Source organism: Gymnoscopelus braueri (assembly GCF_963280865.1).
Source record: "Gymnoscopelus braueri genome assembly, chromosome: 7".
Taxonomy (NCBI): domain Eukaryota; kingdom Metazoa; phylum Chordata; class Actinopteri; order Myctophiformes; family Myctophidae; genus Gymnoscopelus; species Gymnoscopelus braueri.
In genome coordinates this window covers 13890125-13910749 of record NC_137608.1, presented here as the reverse complement: position 1 = coordinate 13910749, position 20625 = coordinate 13890125, and the positions used below count along the sequence as shown (strand labels likewise).

The 20625-nt window shown below is 40.2% G+C and overlaps 1 protein-coding gene across 1 annotated transcript in view; it reads left to right on the top strand.

Moving 5' to 3' along the window:
- Nucleotides 1-20625, top strand: part of c5 (complement component 5) — a gene marked incomplete at its 5' end in the record, with an annotated part of 50006 nt that overhangs the window by 23454 nt on the left and 5927 nt on the right. Inside the window, 19 exons of the mRNA XM_080433483.1 lie at nt 645-881; nt 2140-2200; nt 3249-3338; nt 4728-4940; nt 6326-6404; nt 6824-6983; nt 7220-7324; nt 7677-7848; nt 9081-9205; nt 9766-9846; nt 10156-10314; nt 10790-10852; nt 12722-12812; nt 13119-13146; nt 14230-14338; nt 14481-14555; nt 15538-15646; nt 16891-16974; nt 19832-19918. Of these exons, the coding sequence (XP_080289609.1) occupies nt 645-881; nt 2140-2200; nt 3249-3338; nt 4728-4940; nt 6326-6404; nt 6824-6983; nt 7220-7324; nt 7677-7848; nt 9081-9205; nt 9766-9846; nt 10156-10314; nt 10790-10852; nt 12722-12812; nt 13119-13146; nt 14230-14338; nt 14481-14555; nt 15538-15646; nt 16891-16974; nt 19832-19918 (2128 nt within the window). The remainder of the gene's footprint in view (nt 1-644; nt 882-2139; nt 2201-3248; nt 3339-4727; nt 4941-6325; nt 6405-6823; nt 6984-7219; nt 7325-7676; nt 7849-9080; nt 9206-9765; nt 9847-10155; nt 10315-10789; nt 10853-12721; nt 12813-13118; nt 13147-14229; nt 14339-14480; nt 14556-15537; nt 15647-16890; nt 16975-19831; nt 19919-20625) is intronic.

Sequence of the window (20625 nt, the reverse complement as noted above, 5' to 3'; positions counted from 1 at the left end):
CTGTATAATAGGCCAATGTGAAAAGGGTGCCATTTCTTCCTATAGGCCTTTCACGGCAATCAGATTGTTCCAAAAATGTGTTTAGCAAAAATCCACCTGCAGGTGGCGTTATAACAGGCCAATGTGAAAAGGGTGGCATTTCTTCCTCTGCCTAGTGGGAATGTGCGTCCAAAATTTCACGGAAATTGCACGCTGCGTTCAGGATTTGAGGCATTTTGTTCAAAACGGACCAATCCTGCAAACTTTGGAGGCCAATGTTAGCCAATCAGGATGGAATATGGAAAATCGGACAGATCCGTCTTGACCACATGACTATAGATTAGCGTGATATTGATCAAAATATACTTAAAAGTACCAAAAGTAAAAGTACTAAAATGTTTTAAAATAGCTGCTCTACAAGCTTATTGTTTAAAATAGGGCTAAAGCGGTTAATGTATGTTTTATAATAAACTAATTTATATCTACAGTACAAAGTAACTAGTGGCTAAAGTTTTCAAATAATTGTAGTGGAGTAAAAGTACAATATTTGCCTGCTCTGAGATGTAGTGGAGTAGAAGTAAAAGTATTGAAAATGGGAAATACTCCAGTAACGTAAAATGTACTTGGGTACATGTACTTAGTTACTTTACACCACTGTCTTTCAGTACTGTGTGACCCTGACCGTAGGCCCGGCGGTGTGCGTGCTGGACTCTCAGGAGTCCGCGCCAGGCCTGCGTGCCACTGTCTGCCCCGCCCAGTGGAGTACGCTGGCCGGGGAGTCCGTGGCGGTGGTGAGCTTCTTCGTGATGGCTCTGGAGCCTGGAGAACACAACCTCACCTTCACACTGAAGACAAAGGAGAGAGGAACCCTAGACATCCTGGAGAAGAAACTACGTGTGGTGGTGAGACCTGGATGGATGGATGGATGGATGGATGGTTGATACATATAGTTGCTCATTAAGGCCTTTGCAGACAGGGTGCGATTATTCACACGGAAAAAACAGACAATATCATTTTTTAAATGAACACATGGTTCTCTATGACCTCATGCACACCGGCTCCGAATTTGCCATGCGGCGATGCGATGCGGCGATGCGTTTTTTTTTCAATCGAACCCAGTTCAAAAATAGAAATAGCAATACAAAATAAAAGTAATATAAATAATAAAAACAAAACGTGAACACAACACAAGATGAATTTAAATAAATGCCGTATTAAAAAGATAGGTTTTTAGTTTACTCTTAAAAACACTGAGAGAGCTTGCCTTTTTAAGCTCTAGTGGTAGTGTATTCCACAACTTAGGGCCATAGACCCAGAAAGCAGCCTCAGTGCCTCACCAGTGTTTTTATGAGAAGCATCGGGAACCTCTAGTAGGAGACCGGAGGAGGACCTGAGTGTTCTGGTTGGAACATAAAATTGTATAGACTCCTTGATGTGTAAAGTTATTTCGTGCTTTGTAAACAAATAAAAGTGCTTTAAAATCAATTCTAAAAGATACAGGTAGCCAGTGTAGTGTTGATAAGACTGGACTAATGTGATTTCTTCTTCTGTGTTGGTTAAAATTCTAGCTGCCGTATTTTGAATTACTTGTAATTTTCTAATTGATTTCTTTGGTAGCCCTGTAAAAAGAGAGTTGCAGTAATCTAGCCGGCTTGTTATAAAAGCATGGATAAGGACTTCTGCATCTCTCTGATTTAAAAAAGGTCTTACCTTAGCCATGTTTCTTAAATGAAGAAAGGCTGTTCTTGTGACCTTGTTAAAATGGGAATTAAAATTAGTAGCAAATTAACCTCTAATCCAAATATTACCCACTTTCACTACATGTATTTTTAATATGTTAATCTGGTTTTGTTTTCATTTGTTAATCTGGTTGTGTTATCAGTAACAAGGGTACTTTATTTTAACTTTATTTAATTTGTTAGATTGTTAACATAATAATAATAAGGTTGTAAGTAGTTCAGTAGTAGTAGTTTTTGTATTTTAACACTTTATTTTAACTTTACATTGTTAACGTAAGAATAATTAACGGTAGTTGTTTAGTAGCAGTAGTAGTAGTAGTAGTAGTAGTGGTAGTGCTAGTTGTTGTAATAGTTTTTGTCTTGTATTATAATCTGATTGTTTGTATTGTGTTATTGTGTTATTAATATTTTGTTGTATCAGCCTGAAGGGGAGAGAAAGGTGGTGTACTCTGCAGGGAGACTGGACCCACAAGGACTGTATGGTAAAAACACACCGCTCATACTTAAAGGTTTCATGACATGCTGGTTTACAAAACATTAGAAGTCTTTATCATGGTCCTTCAAATGTGTGTATTAAAAGGTTTTAACTGAATCCACACCAGTGAGCCATGGCAGGTTTTTTCTCTCTGTGTTCTGAGGCCTTTTTGCCAATTTGCCCACGGGTGTCGCTGTTGAGGGGTTTTGCCTGTCAATCATCGCCTCTGTCCCCCCCCCTCCCCCCCGCCCCCAATCACAGCACTTTTCTGAGCCTATTTATTCAGAAAAGCCCAGACCACAGCAAATCCACTGAGTGTTCAAAGTTCAGTTTTTTGGGGTGTAATTGAGGTCAGAAAAAAAAACAGGACATTTTTTTTTAGAAATGTTGTGTCCTTTTAACCACTCGAAACCTATAGCATCACTTTTCATAGGGGAACATTTGCAGAAAATAGCCAAATCAATCACAAGCTCACAACTTATCGCAACGTGATGCGTTTTGAGCTTGTAGATTACTAGGCTAATTTCTGTGAAGACGTTTAGTGTTGTAACCCATGGCAACACAGTCGACTAAGTATGGGGCTGGGGGGTGGTGAGTAAACAGAAAATGCCTTGTTTTCAGGAGAGAGAACTCATACAGGGCACACTAAACACTGTAAAGTTGAAGCTTGATTGATTGAATTTAACTTTATTAACATGTTTGAAAACAGTATGGAGGTATAGTAACAAAACTGTGCTAAAAGGATAACCCAAACATCCCCGAGGGAATTTTTTTCCCAATTGTGGTTGTCCTCAATTCATCATCATTACATACAAGACATACAATCAGCACACTCCACTGACTGAATAAGATGGGCAACCCATCTGAAAATGTATCTTTCTGTTTATTAAAGTGCTGGAGAGACGTTACTGAACTAAAACTCTACAGCAATGATTAATATCATAATAATATAGAGTTTTAACCTTTAAACAAAAACACTTTTTGTTGTAACCAACAAAATATCACTTATGCATTACCTTTAATTTAACATTTTCATTTTCAAATTATTCATGTAGGATCAGAGAAGCTATCAGTGCTTTTGAAGAATGAACTTCCTCTGAACCAGGTTCCTCACACGGATGTAGAGAGAGAGATCACTATTCACGGTAGGCGAGTACTTTCAATGGTTATCAGCATCGTACTCATACTTTTTACAGTGTGCACTGGTACAGTACGTGCAAATGTACCTGGTATTAAATATGTTTCTGACAGTGGTGGAAAAAGTACTAAATTTTTTTACTGAAGTAAAAGTATCAATACTGCAATGTAGAAATACTCTGTTACAAGTAAAAGTCCGGAATTAAAAATGTACTTGAAAGTAAAAGTACAAAAGTATTGGCATAATACATGTACTTAAAGTACCAAAAGTAAAAGTACTCATTATGCAGAATGTCCCATTTCACAAGTTTAAAAAAAATAATCTTTTGAAAATAGCCGATCTACAAGCTCACAATGCGCCACATCGCGACGCATTATGAGCTTGCAGATCGGCTATTTTCAAATGGCCGAAATATATATAGGGCTCAAGTGGTTAATGTATGCTTTGTAATAATTTAAAAAATCGACAAAGTAACTAGTAACTAAAGTTTTCAAATAATTGTAGTGGAGTAAAAGTACAATATTTGCCTCTGAGATGTAGTGGAGTATTTATTACTCCAATAAAGTAAAAAATACCTCAAAACTGTACTTAAGTACAGTACTTGAGTAAATGTACTTTGTTACGTTACACCACTGGTTTCTCTTATGGAAAAAGGCGCTGGCCCAAAAGATCTTGGATTTCTTTTTTCATCCTTGTATCACAAACTGAAAGAATATATCGCTCTCTGTTCCGCTAAGGTGTTGGCCATCTTGAAAAAATGGTCGCCACCTCTGATTTCTGAGTGGCCAGTGCCTTTTTCCATAAGAGGTCCTTACAGAGTATTTGTGCCAAATGTCATGCTTGCGTCACAAAGTGCACGATTCTTATGAGATCTGCACTTCAAGTTGCAACGGTACTGTATATTCACCAATAGGAATAAATGAATATCAATCACACACAAGATACAGGCTATGATTATTAATCATTATTAACCCATTAAGACCTGAGGCCGATTCTACAAATCATCTCCGTCGGGTGGAAACCTCATACTGTATGTCCAAAACTGTAACTTTTCGGGATTCAAATTCAAAAGTATCAAAAGTAGCAGACCTACAAGCTCAAAACGCGACGCTTCGCGCCACGTTTCGAGCTTGTAGATCTGCTACTTTTGATACTTTTGTGTGACGCTGTACTATGATCGAGTAGGGCATTCATTTACGAAAAAAAACAACACAAAAAGTTATCATAATCATGGTGATAATAATGTTTCTACCTGACAGTGGCGATATATAGCAACATAATTATTTTTAAACGTTACATTTTTAAAAACGTTTTTCAGAAAACGGGTCAGGATTTAGAATCGGACTCAGGTCTTAACGGGTCAACTATTTAAACCATTATTATTTTTGTCATTTAGGTGATATTCTTGGGGATATTATATCCTTTAGGGACGACCCAGAAGGACTAAAAAAGCTGGTCAATCTTCCCTCTGGGTCTGCCGAGGCGGAGCTGGCGGGGCTCTTCCCTCTTGTATACGTCTACAAATACCTGGAGACCACAGCGCGCTGGGATATCCTGGGAGGTGATATCCAGAAGAACTCACAAGACCTACGAACGAAGATCAAAGACGGTTAGAGACATTTCTCTTGATCTGTCTGCAGTGGCGATTCTGTAGGGGCGGCAGTGGCTCAGGGGTAGAGTGGCCGGTAGAGCGGCAGGATGGGAATCGCAAGGGAATCGCAAGGTTCCCAGTTCGATCCCCGGGCTCTCCCAGAGTTAGTGTCGAAGTGTCCTTGACAGCAAGACGCTGAGCCCAGGGTTGCATTGCTCATGGTACGGCCTTGCACGCCGTGCAGGAACGGATTTGACCAGGAGCACGCACAGGCACATGCATAGATTTGAAACAACTTTAAATTCACACCTCAACAAAGTTTACAAAGGCTCACACCAGGTAAATGAACATAGGAATGAGCCTAGATGCATATTAATTGTCCATTGTGTGACCTGTAGCGTAGGTGTTAAGCGACGTGCGCGTCACGTCATTAAAATAGAGTGCAACCACGTTCCAATTCAATGCAACACTGGCTGAACCCCAAATTGCTCCCGATGTGCAGGTTGGTGCCTTGCATGGTTTGTATGTATGTGTGTGTGTATGTATGTGTATGTGTATGTAAAGCGCTTTGGATAAAAGCGCTATATAAATACACCATTTACCATGGTGCATTTTGCATGGGCAATTGCCCCCCCCTTTTTTTATAATTATTTTTTTAATTATATATATATATTTGCCAATATATGGCAAGTATATGCAGAATATATGTTGATATACTGTATAGGAAATGTATGTCTCATATATACTGTAGCTTATACACAGAGCCTATACCCTCCACGTGCCAGAGCCTCCCCTGGTCCCGGCAGAGTAGTTCCGGAGAAGCGGACTGAGGGGCCCTGTCTTTCCCTAAGAGGACTGACCGTGGGTATCTACTGGGACGTACGTCGGGGCTTGATCAACCCCGACTGCATGGGTCACCTGGGCGAGGGTGTATGTTGCGAGACCCGAAACACCCGTCGACCCCAGGCTACAACACTGATGATACGTCCCAGGTGCATCCATGTGATGTTTTTTATTTTTATATGTCCACATATATGCCACATATATGGATACATATGTACATATATGTAGAGACATATATGCAGGTGGACAATTTCTAATATGTCACATATATGATAAACATATATGTTGCATATTTAAAAAATATATATGTTCATATATTTCCTTACCCCCCCTTGCTGGCAGAGGCAAAAATTCCCTATGTCTGTCTGCCTTTTGCTTCTGTAGTCTGACTGACTATAGCGTGTGTGTGTGTGTGTGTGTGTGTGTGTGTGTGTGTGTGTGTGTGTGTGTGTGTGTGTGTGTGTGTGTGTGTGTGTGTGTGTGTGTGTGTGTGTGTGTGTGTGTGTGTGTGTGTGTGTGTGTGTGTGTGTGTGTGTGTGTGTGTGTGTGTGTGTGTGCAGGGTTGAACGGTATTACTTCCTTCAGGAAACAATCAGACGCGTCCTACAGCATGTGGAAAGGCAGAGAACCTAGTACCTGGTCAGTACTTGTGATTTTTACCAGACAGTTATCTAGCAGTGATGGAAGAAGTACTCAAATGTTTTACTTAAGTAAAAGTATCAATACCGTATTGTAGAAATAGTCTGTTACAAGTAAAGTTCGATATTAAAAATGTACTACAAAAGTATTGGCACGAAAATATACTTAAAGTACCAAAAGTAAAAGTAGTCATCATGCAACATTTCAGAAGTTTCCAAATGTATAAAATGTATGAAAATCCTTTGAAAATAGCAGATCTGTGTTTGATCGACAAGCTAGATCCACTACTTTGATGCTTTTGTGTGACGCTGTAGTATGATCAAGTAGGGCATTAATTTACAAAAACACAAAAAGTTAAAATATGGAGATAAGAGGCTTCTGCCCGACAACAACGAATCACAACATATGTGTGTCTGCAGGCTGACAGCTCTGATAGTGAACGCCCTGGCTCAGACAGACAGTGTGCAACCAGTCGACCGTGCATCTCTCCATCAGACTCTGAAATGGTTGATCTCTGCGGCTCAAAACACAGACGGATCCTTCAAGGAATTCTCTTCTTACTCCCCCAACAAAATCATGGTCCAAGCACTTTACACTATACTTTACAATTTTACTTTTTAATCTATATTTATACAATATATACTTTATAGTTTTTGTTTTTTTATAACTTGACATTACCACTGTATATATAAGGTATTTGAATATTTGATTGCATTGAAATAATATTCTGGTTTAAACGAATCTTGATAGATTTAATTATTTTATGTATTATCGCAGAATCTCTCACGCTTTTCTTTTTCATATCTTTCTCGCAGTCAAAAAATGCGACTCTGTTGGACCAATCAGTGTACCTGACCTCCTTCGTGCTGATTGGCTTACACAAAGCAACACAGATCGCCGATCCGAGACTACAGCTTCGGGTAATACCCATCTCTCTCCTACTTCATTCACTTCAATTTATTGTCCAAAGAGAAATTATGATTTTTATTGCATTTTATTGTATTCACGTTTCCTCTCCTCTCCTCTCCTCTCCTCTCCTCTCCTCTCCTCTCCTCTCCTCTCCTCTCCTCTCCTCTCCTCTCCCCTCCCCTCCCCTCCCCTCCTCTTCTCTTCTCTTCTCTTCTCTTCTCTTCTCTTCTCTTCTCTTCTCTTCTCTTCTCTTCTCTTCTCTTCTCTTCTCTTCTCTTCTCTTCTCTTCTCTTCTCTTCTCTTCTCTTCTCTTCTCTTCTCTTCTCTTCTCTTCTCCTCTCCTCTCCTCTCCTACACCCTCAGTCCCAGGAGGACAGTAAGACTCGAGCGGCAGGCTACCTATCCCAGAATGCCATGCAGGTGAAGAGTGTGTATGTGCGTGCGGTCGCATGCTACGCCATGACCCTCCATGACCCTGACAGTCTGACAGCCACAGACCTGTACAACAGCCTGGAGCGGCTGGCAAGAGATAAAGGTGTGTAGCAGAGTGGCTCACAACCTCAGCCTGATGGCCTGAAAGTCTAATGTCTCCCCCGAGCTATAGGGAATTCCCTTTGGCTTAGTGGTTAAGATGTTGGCTTTCCACGAGGGAGACCCGGGTTTGAATCCCGGGCGTTACATTGGTGCCGTGACCCGGATCGGGTTTCCCCGTGGCAGGAGGTCAAAAGGGGGGTGAGTGTAGCAGAGTGGCTCACAACCTCAGCCTGATGGCCTGAAAGTCTAATATCTCCCCCGTATAGGGAATTCCCTTTGGCTTAGTGGTTACGAGGGAGACCCGGGTTCAAATCCCGGGCGTTACAGGTGTGTGTGTGTGTGTGTGTGTGTGTGTGTGTGTGTGTGTGTGTGTGTGTGTGTGTGTGTGTGTGTGTGTGTGTGTGTGTGTTGTGAGCTTGTAGATCTGCTATTTTCACTACTTTTTTCATTAAGTAAGGGTATTCATTTACGAAAAAAATATAAAAAGTTGAAATATGAGACAAAGATTCTGCCTGACAGCAACGATCATTACACCCTGCAGAAGGCGCAAGCTGACACTCGTTGGTGTTTTTTACCCAAATACAATAAAGGCCTTTTACCAATAATATTTTTTTTTGCCTTTTTGAGAGACTTTTTCCTCTCTACCTGAACATTATTTCCTTCCATGAGCACCGGTGGTTTGAGCGATACCATTAGTGCTGTAACTTCTTTTTTTTCTGGGAGAAGAGTTATACTGTAAATTATGTATAATTAGAATAGACAGCTCATGAGGAGTCTGCATTGAACAATGAATGGAGCCAAAAAAAAGTGCAATTTCACTTACTAACCCAGATCCTTGAAAGGTAGTGTAAGTGGTATTTTATGGTTAACCCATTAAGACCGGGAACGCATCTGTGTCATTTTTTAGATGTCTTTGGGCTATAAAAAAATAGCAGATCTACAAGCTCATAGTTCGAGCATTTAGATCTGCTATTTTTGAAAAATCTGTGCAAATCGCACGCTATGAGCTATGAGCAATCCGGGAACGCAACCGTAATCTTTTCTTTGGGCTTTTGAGCTTTTGAGCTCATAGCGCGGCACCGAGTGCTGCGCTATGAGCTTGTAGATCTGCAAGAAAATGTGTGAAAATCTTTGAATATATATATAGTTAACATTTGTAACTGAAATCTTTGCTCCTGGAGGTCCCTGGAACAATATATATATATATTTATATTTGTGTGTGTGTGTGTGCAGGGCATCCTGCTGTTATGCGATATTGGCAGGAGCGTGAGGTGACAGCTGATTGGGTGAAACCAGACGCATCCAGTGCTCTGACAGTAGCAACCACAGCATATGTTCTGTTAACATCCATAGCCAAGGTATCTGTCTGTCTGTCTGTCTGTCTGTCTGTCTGTCTGTCTGTCTGTCTGTCTGTCTGTCTGTCTGTCTGTCTGTCTGTCTGTCTGTCTGTCTGTCTGTCTGTCTGTCTGTCTGTCTGTCTGTCTGTCTGTCTGTCTGTCTGTCTGTCTGTCTCTGCTCATTTCTTTCAGTTTGTGTTATTGTTCTAGTCTTTAGTGCAGTGAGCTCACACAACAAAGCTGTGAGCTTGTAGCCTACAGTAGATTGTGCTGAAGTGGTTAATGTATGTTTTGTAATAATAATCCAAATCTAAAGTTTTACTAAAGTTTTCAAATAATTGTAGTGGAGTAAAAAAGTGCAATATTTGCCTCTGAGATGTAGTGGAGTAGAAGTAAAAGTATTGAAAATTGGAAACACTCCAGTAAAGTAAAAATTCCTGAGCAGTGTACTTAAGTACAGCATGTACATGTACTTAGTTACTTTACACCGCTGCTTTCATGTGATCAGTAGGTTGGTTAGATGTGTATTGTGAGAACCTACGGCATGCATGTAAATGAATGGTGTGATGCTTTCTGTAAAGAACCGGATACATTACGCCAACCCCATTCTGTCCTGGCTGAAACAAGACGAATATTATGGAGGAGCTGTCTACTCTGCACAGGTAAATAATACACACACATTTGAGTGTGTTTTATGAGTGAACACAGCCAGTGTTCAGACATACACTACAAACTTCAAAACAGACAGACAGACAGACAGACAGACAGACAGACAGACAGACAGACAGACAGACAGACAGACAGACCATAATGTAGTATGGTCATTTGTCATACACACTCATTCTACAACCACATATCAACACAAATCATTGTGTTCAAATAATATATTTGTGTGCGTGTGCGTGTGCGTGTGCGTGTGCGTGTGCGTGTGCGTGTGCGTGTGCGTGTGCGTGTGCGTGTGCGTGGTATAGGACACAGCATTGACTCTCCAGGCTTTAACAGAGTACAGTGACGTGGTTCGCGCGGCATCTCTAAATATACACATCAACCTCAAATACAGGAGGAAAGGAAGACTGACTAACACAGCTGTCCACCTAACACAAACAAGAGCAGTGGGCTCACCCATAAAGGTACACAGCTAACACAAACACGAACAGTGGGCTCACCCATAAAGGTACACAGCTAACAAATTCCTGTTCTTCAGGTGAAGAATCGTCACTTTTGGCACATTTTCCCATCTTACAAAAATATAATGTATTGACCACTTAAACCGCGAGGTAGATCTGCTTTTTTTGTCAAAGGTTTGGTGTAGGGGAAAAAAAGAGCAGACCAAGTACAAGCTTTCTAAGTATTGAGGGTTTAAATGGTTAACTGACTGAAAATACACATAAACTTGAATACAACTCAACGCTACACATTGACAGTGCTGTCAAGTCTATGAAGCCATCTACACAATCTATCTATGAAAAAGTTGACAAAACAGTATACAGTATGTAGTGGAGGGTCCCTGCTTCATCTCTCTCTCAGATAAGGGGTCCTTCTTAGTTCTTGAGCTGGAAAACGGTGAAAGTCCCTGCCCTAAATGTTCTCCTTTGTGTCCTATAGGTGACCCAAGATGACGACATTGAAGCGTCCACCGGGTATGGTACGGGAGTGTCACATATCAAAGTAAATACAAATATACTGTATAACAGGGGTGAGCAACTTTGATGATGGTGAGGGCCACTATATTTCCACACTCACTCCAGAGGGCCACATTGCATATACTGTCGGGCCAATCTATGTCACACAAAAGTAGTGAGCTTGTAGATCTGCCATTTCTTAATTGGAATCCAGATTTTTTATTTGGAATCCTGAAAAGTCACTTTTATTTTTTTTTCAAATGCATTTAGTTATACTTATGTTAACTTTATGAACTTAAATACAAATATATTAGACATAAAAAAGACAATAGATTTGGCCTGTTTTGAGACCAATTTACAGAAAATCCCAGATGTGCTGTGAAAGCCTGAGTGTTCAAACTGGGGTATTTTGGGGGATAGAAGAGAGGTAGGGGAGACCAAAAACAGACAAAAAAGAAGAAAAAGTTAAACTTCATGGTGTAGTCCCTTTAACCTGGGGGCCGCATTAAGTGAAGGTGGGGGCCGCATGTGGCCCCCGGGCCGTCAGTTGCCCATGTATGCTGTATAGCAGGGGTGGGCAACTTTGTAGATGGTGAGGGCCACAAAATTTCCTCAATCACTCTGGGGGGCCGCATTGTTTATCGGCAGGGACCCCCCCCCCCCCCCCCCCCGTTGACAAAACGGTCCGGGGGCGGTGCGCGGCCCGCCCCTGTTTATCAGCACTCTCGCCAGTAGTACCCCATTACTCAAAAAGCCCATAATAGTCACATATGTGATAAATAAGGGATATTAACTAACTATTATTATTTGTTATAACTTTGTTTTTATTTAGCATTTAGTAATGCTTCTATCAACTTACTACAGCTGTACTGCTAAACAAAACTTCACATCTCTGAGTATGCCTTTCAGAGTATTGCTGTAACCTTGGCTTAAAATATACAAAAATGAACACTAGAATTATAGTTAATAAGGCTGAAGCCTTATTAATTTATAATTTATCATTTATAATTTATCATTTATAATTTATAATTTATACTTATCATTAATAAGCGCTCTCGTTTATTTTAATAGAACTATTAAAATAAACGAGAGCGCGCTCTACTGGTGGACTGTTGTAATTAAAATGGTTCATGGAAAGTTGAAGGCAATAGTTCACCATTTCCATTATGTTTAGATTACTTTGTTTTTCTTTGTGATAAAAAAAATAAACTATTACATTTTTTGTTTGTTTTTTTTTTGGCCTGGGGCCGCATTGAGTGACGGTGCGGGCCGCATGCGGCCCGCGGGCCGCCAGTTGCCCATCCCTGCTGTATAGCATAACCTTGTAGGGGGTGTGTCTAGTGTCTGGGACTTGACGTTTGTGTGTGTGTGTGTGTGTGTGTGTGTGTGTGTGTGTGTGTGTGTGTGTGTGTGTGTGTGTGTGTGTGTGTGTGTGTGTGTGTGTGTGTGTGTGTGTGTGTGTGTGTGTGTGTGTGTGTGTGTGTGTGTGTGTGTGTGTGTGTGTGTGTGTGTGTGTGTGTGTGTGACTGTGAAGTGTGTGGACGGACGTGGGCATGGATGTTTGTAGAGTTGTTTGTATCTGGGTATGTAGAATATAGAATAGAATAGAACGTCGGGCAGAAACCTCTAATCTATCTCCATTATAATAACTTATAAAAAAAAAAATATATATATATAGAATAAATCATTTGTTTGTGTCGTTGAACAAAGGAACATACTAAAGAAGAGGTTTCAAATGAAGCAGTCGAAGCTTTGTTAGTAACTATACAGTCTGTCTGTCTGTCTGTCTGTCTGCCTGTCTGTCTGTCTGTCTGTCTGTCTGTCTGTCTGTCTGTCTGTCTGTCTGTCTGTCTGTCTGTCTGTCTGTCTGTCTGTCTGTCTGTTTGTCTGTCTGTCTGCCTGCCTGCTTGTTCAGCTGAAGACGGTGTTCTACCAGACCATTGCAACCAATGAGAACTGTAAATTTGACACCTCCATAGAGACATTCAAAGCTGGCGCATCCAACGGTAGGTGTCTGTCTGTCTGTCTGTCTGTCTGTCTGTCTGTCTGTCTGTCTGTCTGTCTGTCTGTCTGTCTGTCTGTAAGGATGAATTGATGAATGTACCCTAAATCAGGGGTCTTCAACAGGGGGTCCAGGACCCCTAGGGGGTCCTCAGAGTATACAGGTGGGCCACCAAATCTTTGTGTGATAGGATATTTTATTTATTTATTTATTTATATTCATATATATTTTTTACATTAACCACTTGTCTGTCTGTCTGTCTGTCTGTTTTAATAAAATAATTTAAGAATGTATCTTCTCATCTCCATAGATTCTCCCAGGATGCAGGCCTGTGTCAAGTGAGTTCAGCACTAGTCACTGTCACCATTACACATTTAAGTTGACACACAAATAATTGCGATTTAACAATGTAATTGTGTTTTTGGCCTTGAAGATGGGGGCATATGAATAAAAACTTAATTTCTGTTTGTGTTTTAGGCGTCGTAATCAAAAATTGCACAGGGCAGATATGACTAATAAGTTAACTTAAATATACAAATAAATGACTGACATATTCAATAATTTTATACTTTAAAAAAATAGCATAAATAGCTGATCTACTATAAATAAAAAGCATCACGTGGATGCACCTGGGACGTATCATCAGTGTTGTAGCCTGGTGTTTCGGGTCTCGCAACATACACCCTCGCCCAGGTGACCCAGCCGGGGTTGATCAAGCCCCGACGTACGTCCCAGTAGCTACCCACGGTCAGTCCTCTAAGGGAAAGACAGGGCCCCCAGGGACCGGGGGAGGCTCTGGCACGTGGAGGGACTAGGCTCTGTGGATGGCCTCCTGTCCGGCGACCTGTACAAGCTTATAACACACCACGAAGAGATCAGCTATTTATGCTATTATTTGGAAAATGTTTGAAAATGTATGAAAATGTTTCAACATGGAAACGATTATGACGATTATGCAAAATAATTATCTCAAATAATTGCAATTAGGTGATTGCGTAATAATTGTAACAGGCCTATTCAGCACTCCTCAGTCTGTAGTATATAATATAATCCAACTAAATATACAACCCTTCTACATGTATATAAATCTACTACAGAATCCTAATCCAACTACATGTATATGAACCTACAGCACGTATATACGGTATAACTCTACTACATAATGTGTGTGTGTGTGTGTGTGTGTGTGTGTGTGTGTGTGTGTGTGTGTGTGTGTGTGTGTGTGTGTGTGTGTGTGTGTGTGTGTGTGTGTGTGTGTGTGTGTGTGTGTGTGGTTGTGTGTGTGGTTGTGTGTGTCTGTGGTTGTGTGTGTGGTGTGTGTGTGTGTGTGTGTGTGTGTGTGTGTGTGTGTGTGTGTGTGTGTGTGTGTGTGTGTGTGTGTGTGTGTGTGGTTGTGTGTGGTTGTGTGTGTGTGTGTGTAGATACAAATATGCTCTTAATGACATTCCGGTAGCCAGTTCAACAGTGATGGAGATCCAAATTCCTTCGGGAATACAACCTTTTTTGGAGGACCTGAATCCTTTTAAGGAGGTACACACACACACACACACACACGCACACTCGATTTACACTTTTACACATACAGTAGGCTACATACATGACATGAAACATTATACAAGCCACTTCTTAATCACACCTCTCTCTCTCTCTCTCTCTCTCTCTCTCTCTGTAGTTCAGAGATTATGGCGACCCCGTGGTGTCAAGCGCCAGGCTGGAGGGAGACATCCTGAGAATTCAGATGGATTCTGTAAGTCTACTGTCTTTACAACATTTTTTCACGTCAATTCTAATTTAGTACAGTTGAAAGATATGAGAGAGACCAGAAAAGATGAGAGAGAGACAAGAGAAGATGAGAGAGAGACAAGAGAAGATGAGAGAGAGACAAGAGAAGATGAGAGAGAGAGAGATTAGAGACGAGAGAGAGACCGGAGAGGATAATGTCACCGGGAGGGATGAGAGAGACAGGAGAGATGAGAGAGACAGCACTACAGATGACATTAATGGAGTAAAAAGATGGGCCTAATACAAAGGGACAACCCAACACCACCAGAACAATGGCAATCTAGTCATATATGGGGCTGGTTATCATAGTTGTCATTAATCAAACTTGCACGTTGTCAGTGGATTATTGCAGACACACCCGCACCAGGAACACCACATCCATGGCACCAATCAGTGGTGGAAAGTAGCTAAGTACATTTACTCAAGTACTGTACTTAAGTATAATTTTTAGGTATTTTTTACTTTACAGGAGTATTTCCAATTTACTGTACTTTCACTTCTACCCCCACTACATCTCAGAGGCAAATATTGTACTTTTACTCCACTACAATTATATGAAAACTTTAGTTACTAGTTACTTTATAGATTTTGATTATTATTACAAAACACACTAACCACTTCAGCCCTATATATATTTCGGCCATTTGAAAATAGCAGATCTACAATCTCACAATGCGTCGCAATGTGACGCATTGTGAGCTTGCAGATCGGCTACTTCCAAAAGATTTTTAACACATTTTGAACTTGTGAAATGGGACATTCTGCACAATGAGTACTTTTACTTTTGGTATACTTAACGTATATTTTGATGCCGATACTTTTGTACTTTTACTCAAGCTTATTTTGAATACGGGACTTCTACTTGTAACAGAGTAAATCTACAATGCAGTATTGATACTTTTACTTATAAGTAAAACATGTGAGTACTTCCTCTCCATCACTGTTAGGTTCCCACTGACATGTTCCTGTGTATTGGCTTCCGTATCCGGGAAGAGTTCAGGGTGGGTGCGACCAGCGAGTCCACGTTTAAAGTGTATGAACTTCAGGACAACAAAGGTACGAATGAAACCGTCCCAACACTCCAAAAATAAAAAATAAAACTAGTCCCTGTGTGTTTTAAATGGCACAGGACATGACTAAGGTTTAGATGTATCAGTATAAATAACACGCATTGTGCTATTGATCATCTCTGTAGTAAATTATATTTATTTTGATAGTACAGTACTGTAGATGATCACTGAAGGTACTCTCATAAATGTGTATATGACATGTAGGCGAACACACAGGAACGAACACACAGACACACACACACACACACACACACACACACACACACACACACACACACACACACACACACACACACACACACACACACACACACACACACACACACACACACACACACACACACACACACACACACACACACACACACAAAACTACACCACCACCACCACCTGGACCTGAGTTGGCTCTGTACATCTTTTGCCAAAAATAGCAGATCTAAAAGCTCAGAACGCATCACAGCATGTGAGCTTGGCTATAATGTTTCCCACAGAATGTGGGTGATGGGGTTCAAGTGCAGTCACCAGCATACATGGGCAACTGGCGGCCCGAGGGCCACATGCGGCCCCCACCTTCACTTAATGCGACCCCGCAGAATACTGATATATTATTGATTTCAGCTGTTACAATTCCAATTGCCCACCCCTGCCATACAGTCTACATCATGGGTAAATGCAGAGGACAAATTTCACGTATGTGCAAATATACAGTGACAAAAAACACCCGAAGGAGTGGGGCCTATATTATTATTATTGTTTTATTTATTCAGCAGTTTTTCCCAAAGGTGGCTGCACATTTTGTTACATCCACACATTATTATTGCAATATATAGGCCTACAACTATACAAAGAATACGTTATGATTTTTTATAAATTTAATTACTGTATCAGTTCTTCATTCAGGACTCATTTCAAGTCAAATTCTAGGCCCTAAAATAGTATAGTTTAAACATCCTTATTTTGGGTTTGCCGTTATAGTTTAAAATGTGTGTTTATTTTAAATAAAAATGTCCAGAATAGGACCATAATATTTAATTGAATATCATGCTCAGCTGTATTGAAGGAGACTTAAAACATAAACTCATTAAGGAAAATGTTAATTAAGTAATAAATCAAGTGCTAAGTAGGGTGATCTTCTCATAGACTTATTTTTTATAATAACACATTGTCATTATTATTATAATTATAATTATTTCTGTGTAATATATCATGTATTTTGGTGTATCCCTCCAGGCTCTGAGTGCACCAAGCAGTACTCCTACAATGTTCAGAAACTACAGCGCCTCTGTGTGGCTGAACAGTGTCAATGCATGTCAGGTACTCTCTCTTACGTCACTTTGTATCCAGCACTGTTACGTGTTCTATTGCAGTGGTTCTCAAAGTGGGGTCCGGGGACCCCCAGGGGTCCTTGAGGGGGTTCCAGGGGGTTCCCAGAATGTGTTAATATGGCATAACAATCTGTTAAACCGATTTAACCCTATTACATCTATGTGAAAATAGCCGATCTACAAGCTCACAATGCGTCCATACAGCTTGTAGATCTGCCTTCTTTTTTTTGGGATTTTTTTTTGGATTTTTTGGCCGGTGAAACCGCCCCTATAAGTGAGGTTTGGATATTTGTACAACAAATCCTGCGCTGTGATTGGCCAAAAATGTACCCCGCCTAACCCTGCACCGTGATTGGCCAATCACAGTCTATTCAGGACTGTGATTGGCCAGTGTCACATGACACATATGCATAACCCTATATAAGAAACCATAACTTTAAAAAAAACATAAATTTGTTTTTTTTAAGTTATGGTTTCTTCCATCATAAAGAGTGTTTCAATAAATGTATTTATTTTCTGTACATGATTGGTTGACTCCATTCAGTATTGTGATTAGCTAGCAAGACACCGCCCACTTCACACAGGGTGTGATTTTTTAAAAACATTTGGACATTTATCAACGCAAATTATGTATTAGTCCGTGATAGGGTTAAATAAGTACCCTATAAATAGGGCTGAGCCCAAGAAAGCGAAGAGATGGTTTTTCTTCTAAGACCTCGAGATTTGACCAGTCGACATAAAGAAATGAGAGTCAGACAAAGGCGGATGTAAGTCCAAGGATGAAACAGTTCTGTATTGCCTGAGCGTGCTCACGAGGACAGTACAAGTTACAGACGTTAATAATAATCACACTAAAGTTGTAACAACAAACAATGGTATTTATACACAGTTGGACATCAATGACATCAGACATAGGTGCATCCTTATGATTGGCTTAAGACCCTCAGACGTAGAATGGAGTCGTAGGATGGACAGGCGTCTGGCTGTAATAATAATAAGTTGTTGTCCATCTTATGATGTCCTTGTGTACAATTCTCAGTGCTCGGTTTTATCTGTGACAGGATGACAGCTGACAAAGGGAATTAGTGACGATGTCAGGTCATGCAGAGATATCGGTCATTGTACAGAGATACAGGTCATTAGGACATTAAACACAAAGCGTTGACCAAGACATGTTTTTACTGATTGGGAACATATGGAGCCAGTACCAGATAGCAAATATGGAGCCAGCTGGAGCCTTGGTAGAGAAAGTATAGTGGAGTTACAAAAGGCATGTTTAAAAGACTGAAGTACAGGCCCAAAAAGACATCTCTATATTAATTTGACATTTTAAGCAGGTTTATGACACTAAACAAATTAGGATCAATCAAGATTAAGATCAATCAAGATTAACTCCGCTTGCCAGAATGTGAACCCGGACATGTTGAGTACACCAAGGTTTTATGTTAGAAATGTTGAGTATGGGTCCCCAGCATGTGGAAACTGCCGGATGCTAAATCGAATAAAATCGACACCAAGTTTGCCAAAAGTGTCAAAGGTTAAGTTATAACTCGTTTTCACATAGCCACCATCTTGGAAATATGCATATTAGGGTTTCAGACACACCCAATCATAATGATAAGCATTCCAATGTGTTTGCAATGGTCAAAAAACATGAAATAGACACCAAGTTTGTATTTGTAGCTCATCTGGTTCAAAAGTTACAGCCAAAACCGTTTTACATGGCGGCCATTTTGGATTTGGCCGCTATGGCGACCCCAAAGGTCGCCCGCTCGGGCGCCCTAGCTAAATCATTAGAGCATGCCCTGGGCTACATCTGGGCCAAATTTGGTGCATTTAAGACTGATTAGCGCGAAAATATCCCTAAGGCCCGGGACTATTGCTGAAATATTGTCCATATACTGTAGGTGATTATGCTAATAAAAGCTAATTACGCTAATTCTGAAAATTGCTCAACATATCCAAGTTAGCATCCGGCAGTTTCTACATGCTGGGGACCCATACTCAACATTTCTAACATAAAACCTTTGTGTACTCAACATGTCCGGGTTCACAATGGGGCTCTATGGGCTGGCAAGTAGACTATATGGGGGTCCCTGGCACACAATAATTTCAGATGGGGGTCCACAGAGAACCACATGCTGTTCTATTGTACTGTGTTGTTGTGTGGTGTTCTGTTGTGCTGTTGTGTTCTACTTCTATTGTGTTGTGTTGTTCTATTTTATTGAGTTGTGTTGCGATGTGTTGTGTTGTATTGTGTTTTATTGTATTGTGTTTTATTTTATTGTGTTCAGTGGTGGAAAGTAACCAAGTACATGTACTCAAGTACTGTACTTAAGTACAATTTTGAGGTATTTCAATACTTTTACTTCTGCTCCACTACATCTCAGAGACAAATATTTTACTTTTTACTCCACTACAATTATTTGAAAACCTTAGTTACTAGTTACTTTGTAATATTGTACTATTACAAAACATACAATATTTACCACTTCAACCTTATTTAAACTTTGGCAATTGGAAAATAGCGAATCTACAAGCTCACAACGCGTCGTGATGTGACGCATTGTGAGCTTGTAGATCTGCTATTTTCAAAAGATTTTTTATACATTTTAGACATATGATAACTTGTAAAACGGGACATTCTGTACAATGAGTACTTTTACTTTTGGTACTTTAAATACATTTTGATGCCAATACTTTTGTACTTTTACTCAAGTAAAGTTTAATTACCAAACTTTTGCTTGTAACAGAGTGTTTCTGCATTGCAGTATTGATACTTTTACCTAAGTAAAAAATGTGAGTACTTTTTCCACCACTGATGGTGTTTGCGTTATATTGTTTAGTGAGCTGTGCCACGTACAGAGGGTCTGCAGGCGGTATCTCAATAGAGGCTCATATTCAGGAGATCTGTGAACGTCATATCAAATATGGTGAGTCTACTTTCACTCTATCGTGTCCTCTCTACTATCTGTAATCTGCTGTGTACTGTGACTGTAATCCAAAATGTAATCTCGCTGTGCACTACTAACTAACTGTAATCTAATATGCACCCTACTGTAATCTACTACTAATCTACAGGGTACTCTCATAGAGCACCGAAGTCTGACGTACTTTACACATCCTACCTGGTTCGCGGTTTTCCACCCCCGTTCTGAATACCCATAGACGTCTTTAATATCGCGTCAAATAAGAACTGTGTTTCAAAAATAAACAAATGATCCCGGCGGTTTGACTCTTATGGATATGTGAATCATCAACTGACGGTGAGAAAACGATAATGTTACTTCCGCCGAATTAGTTAAATATTTATCAAACTTTATCAAATATAAGTGACTGACTATCATAAACGATACAGAACCTCCTCCCTGACAATGTCGCCGAGACAGTTTGTTTATTTTTGGACCACAATTCTTATATGAGACGGTTCTAAGATGACCCAATGTTATTCTCCATAGAGAAATTACTTTACGAACCAGGGGATGAACGAGTGACGTCAGGACTTCTGTACTGTACTCAATGTGTAATCTCTTATACTCTCTACTGCACGTGATGCACTAAATCGACAAACTATGCTATAAAAACTGGTCAAACTTTGTCCAAATTGTCAAATAATATATTATATATATATATATATATA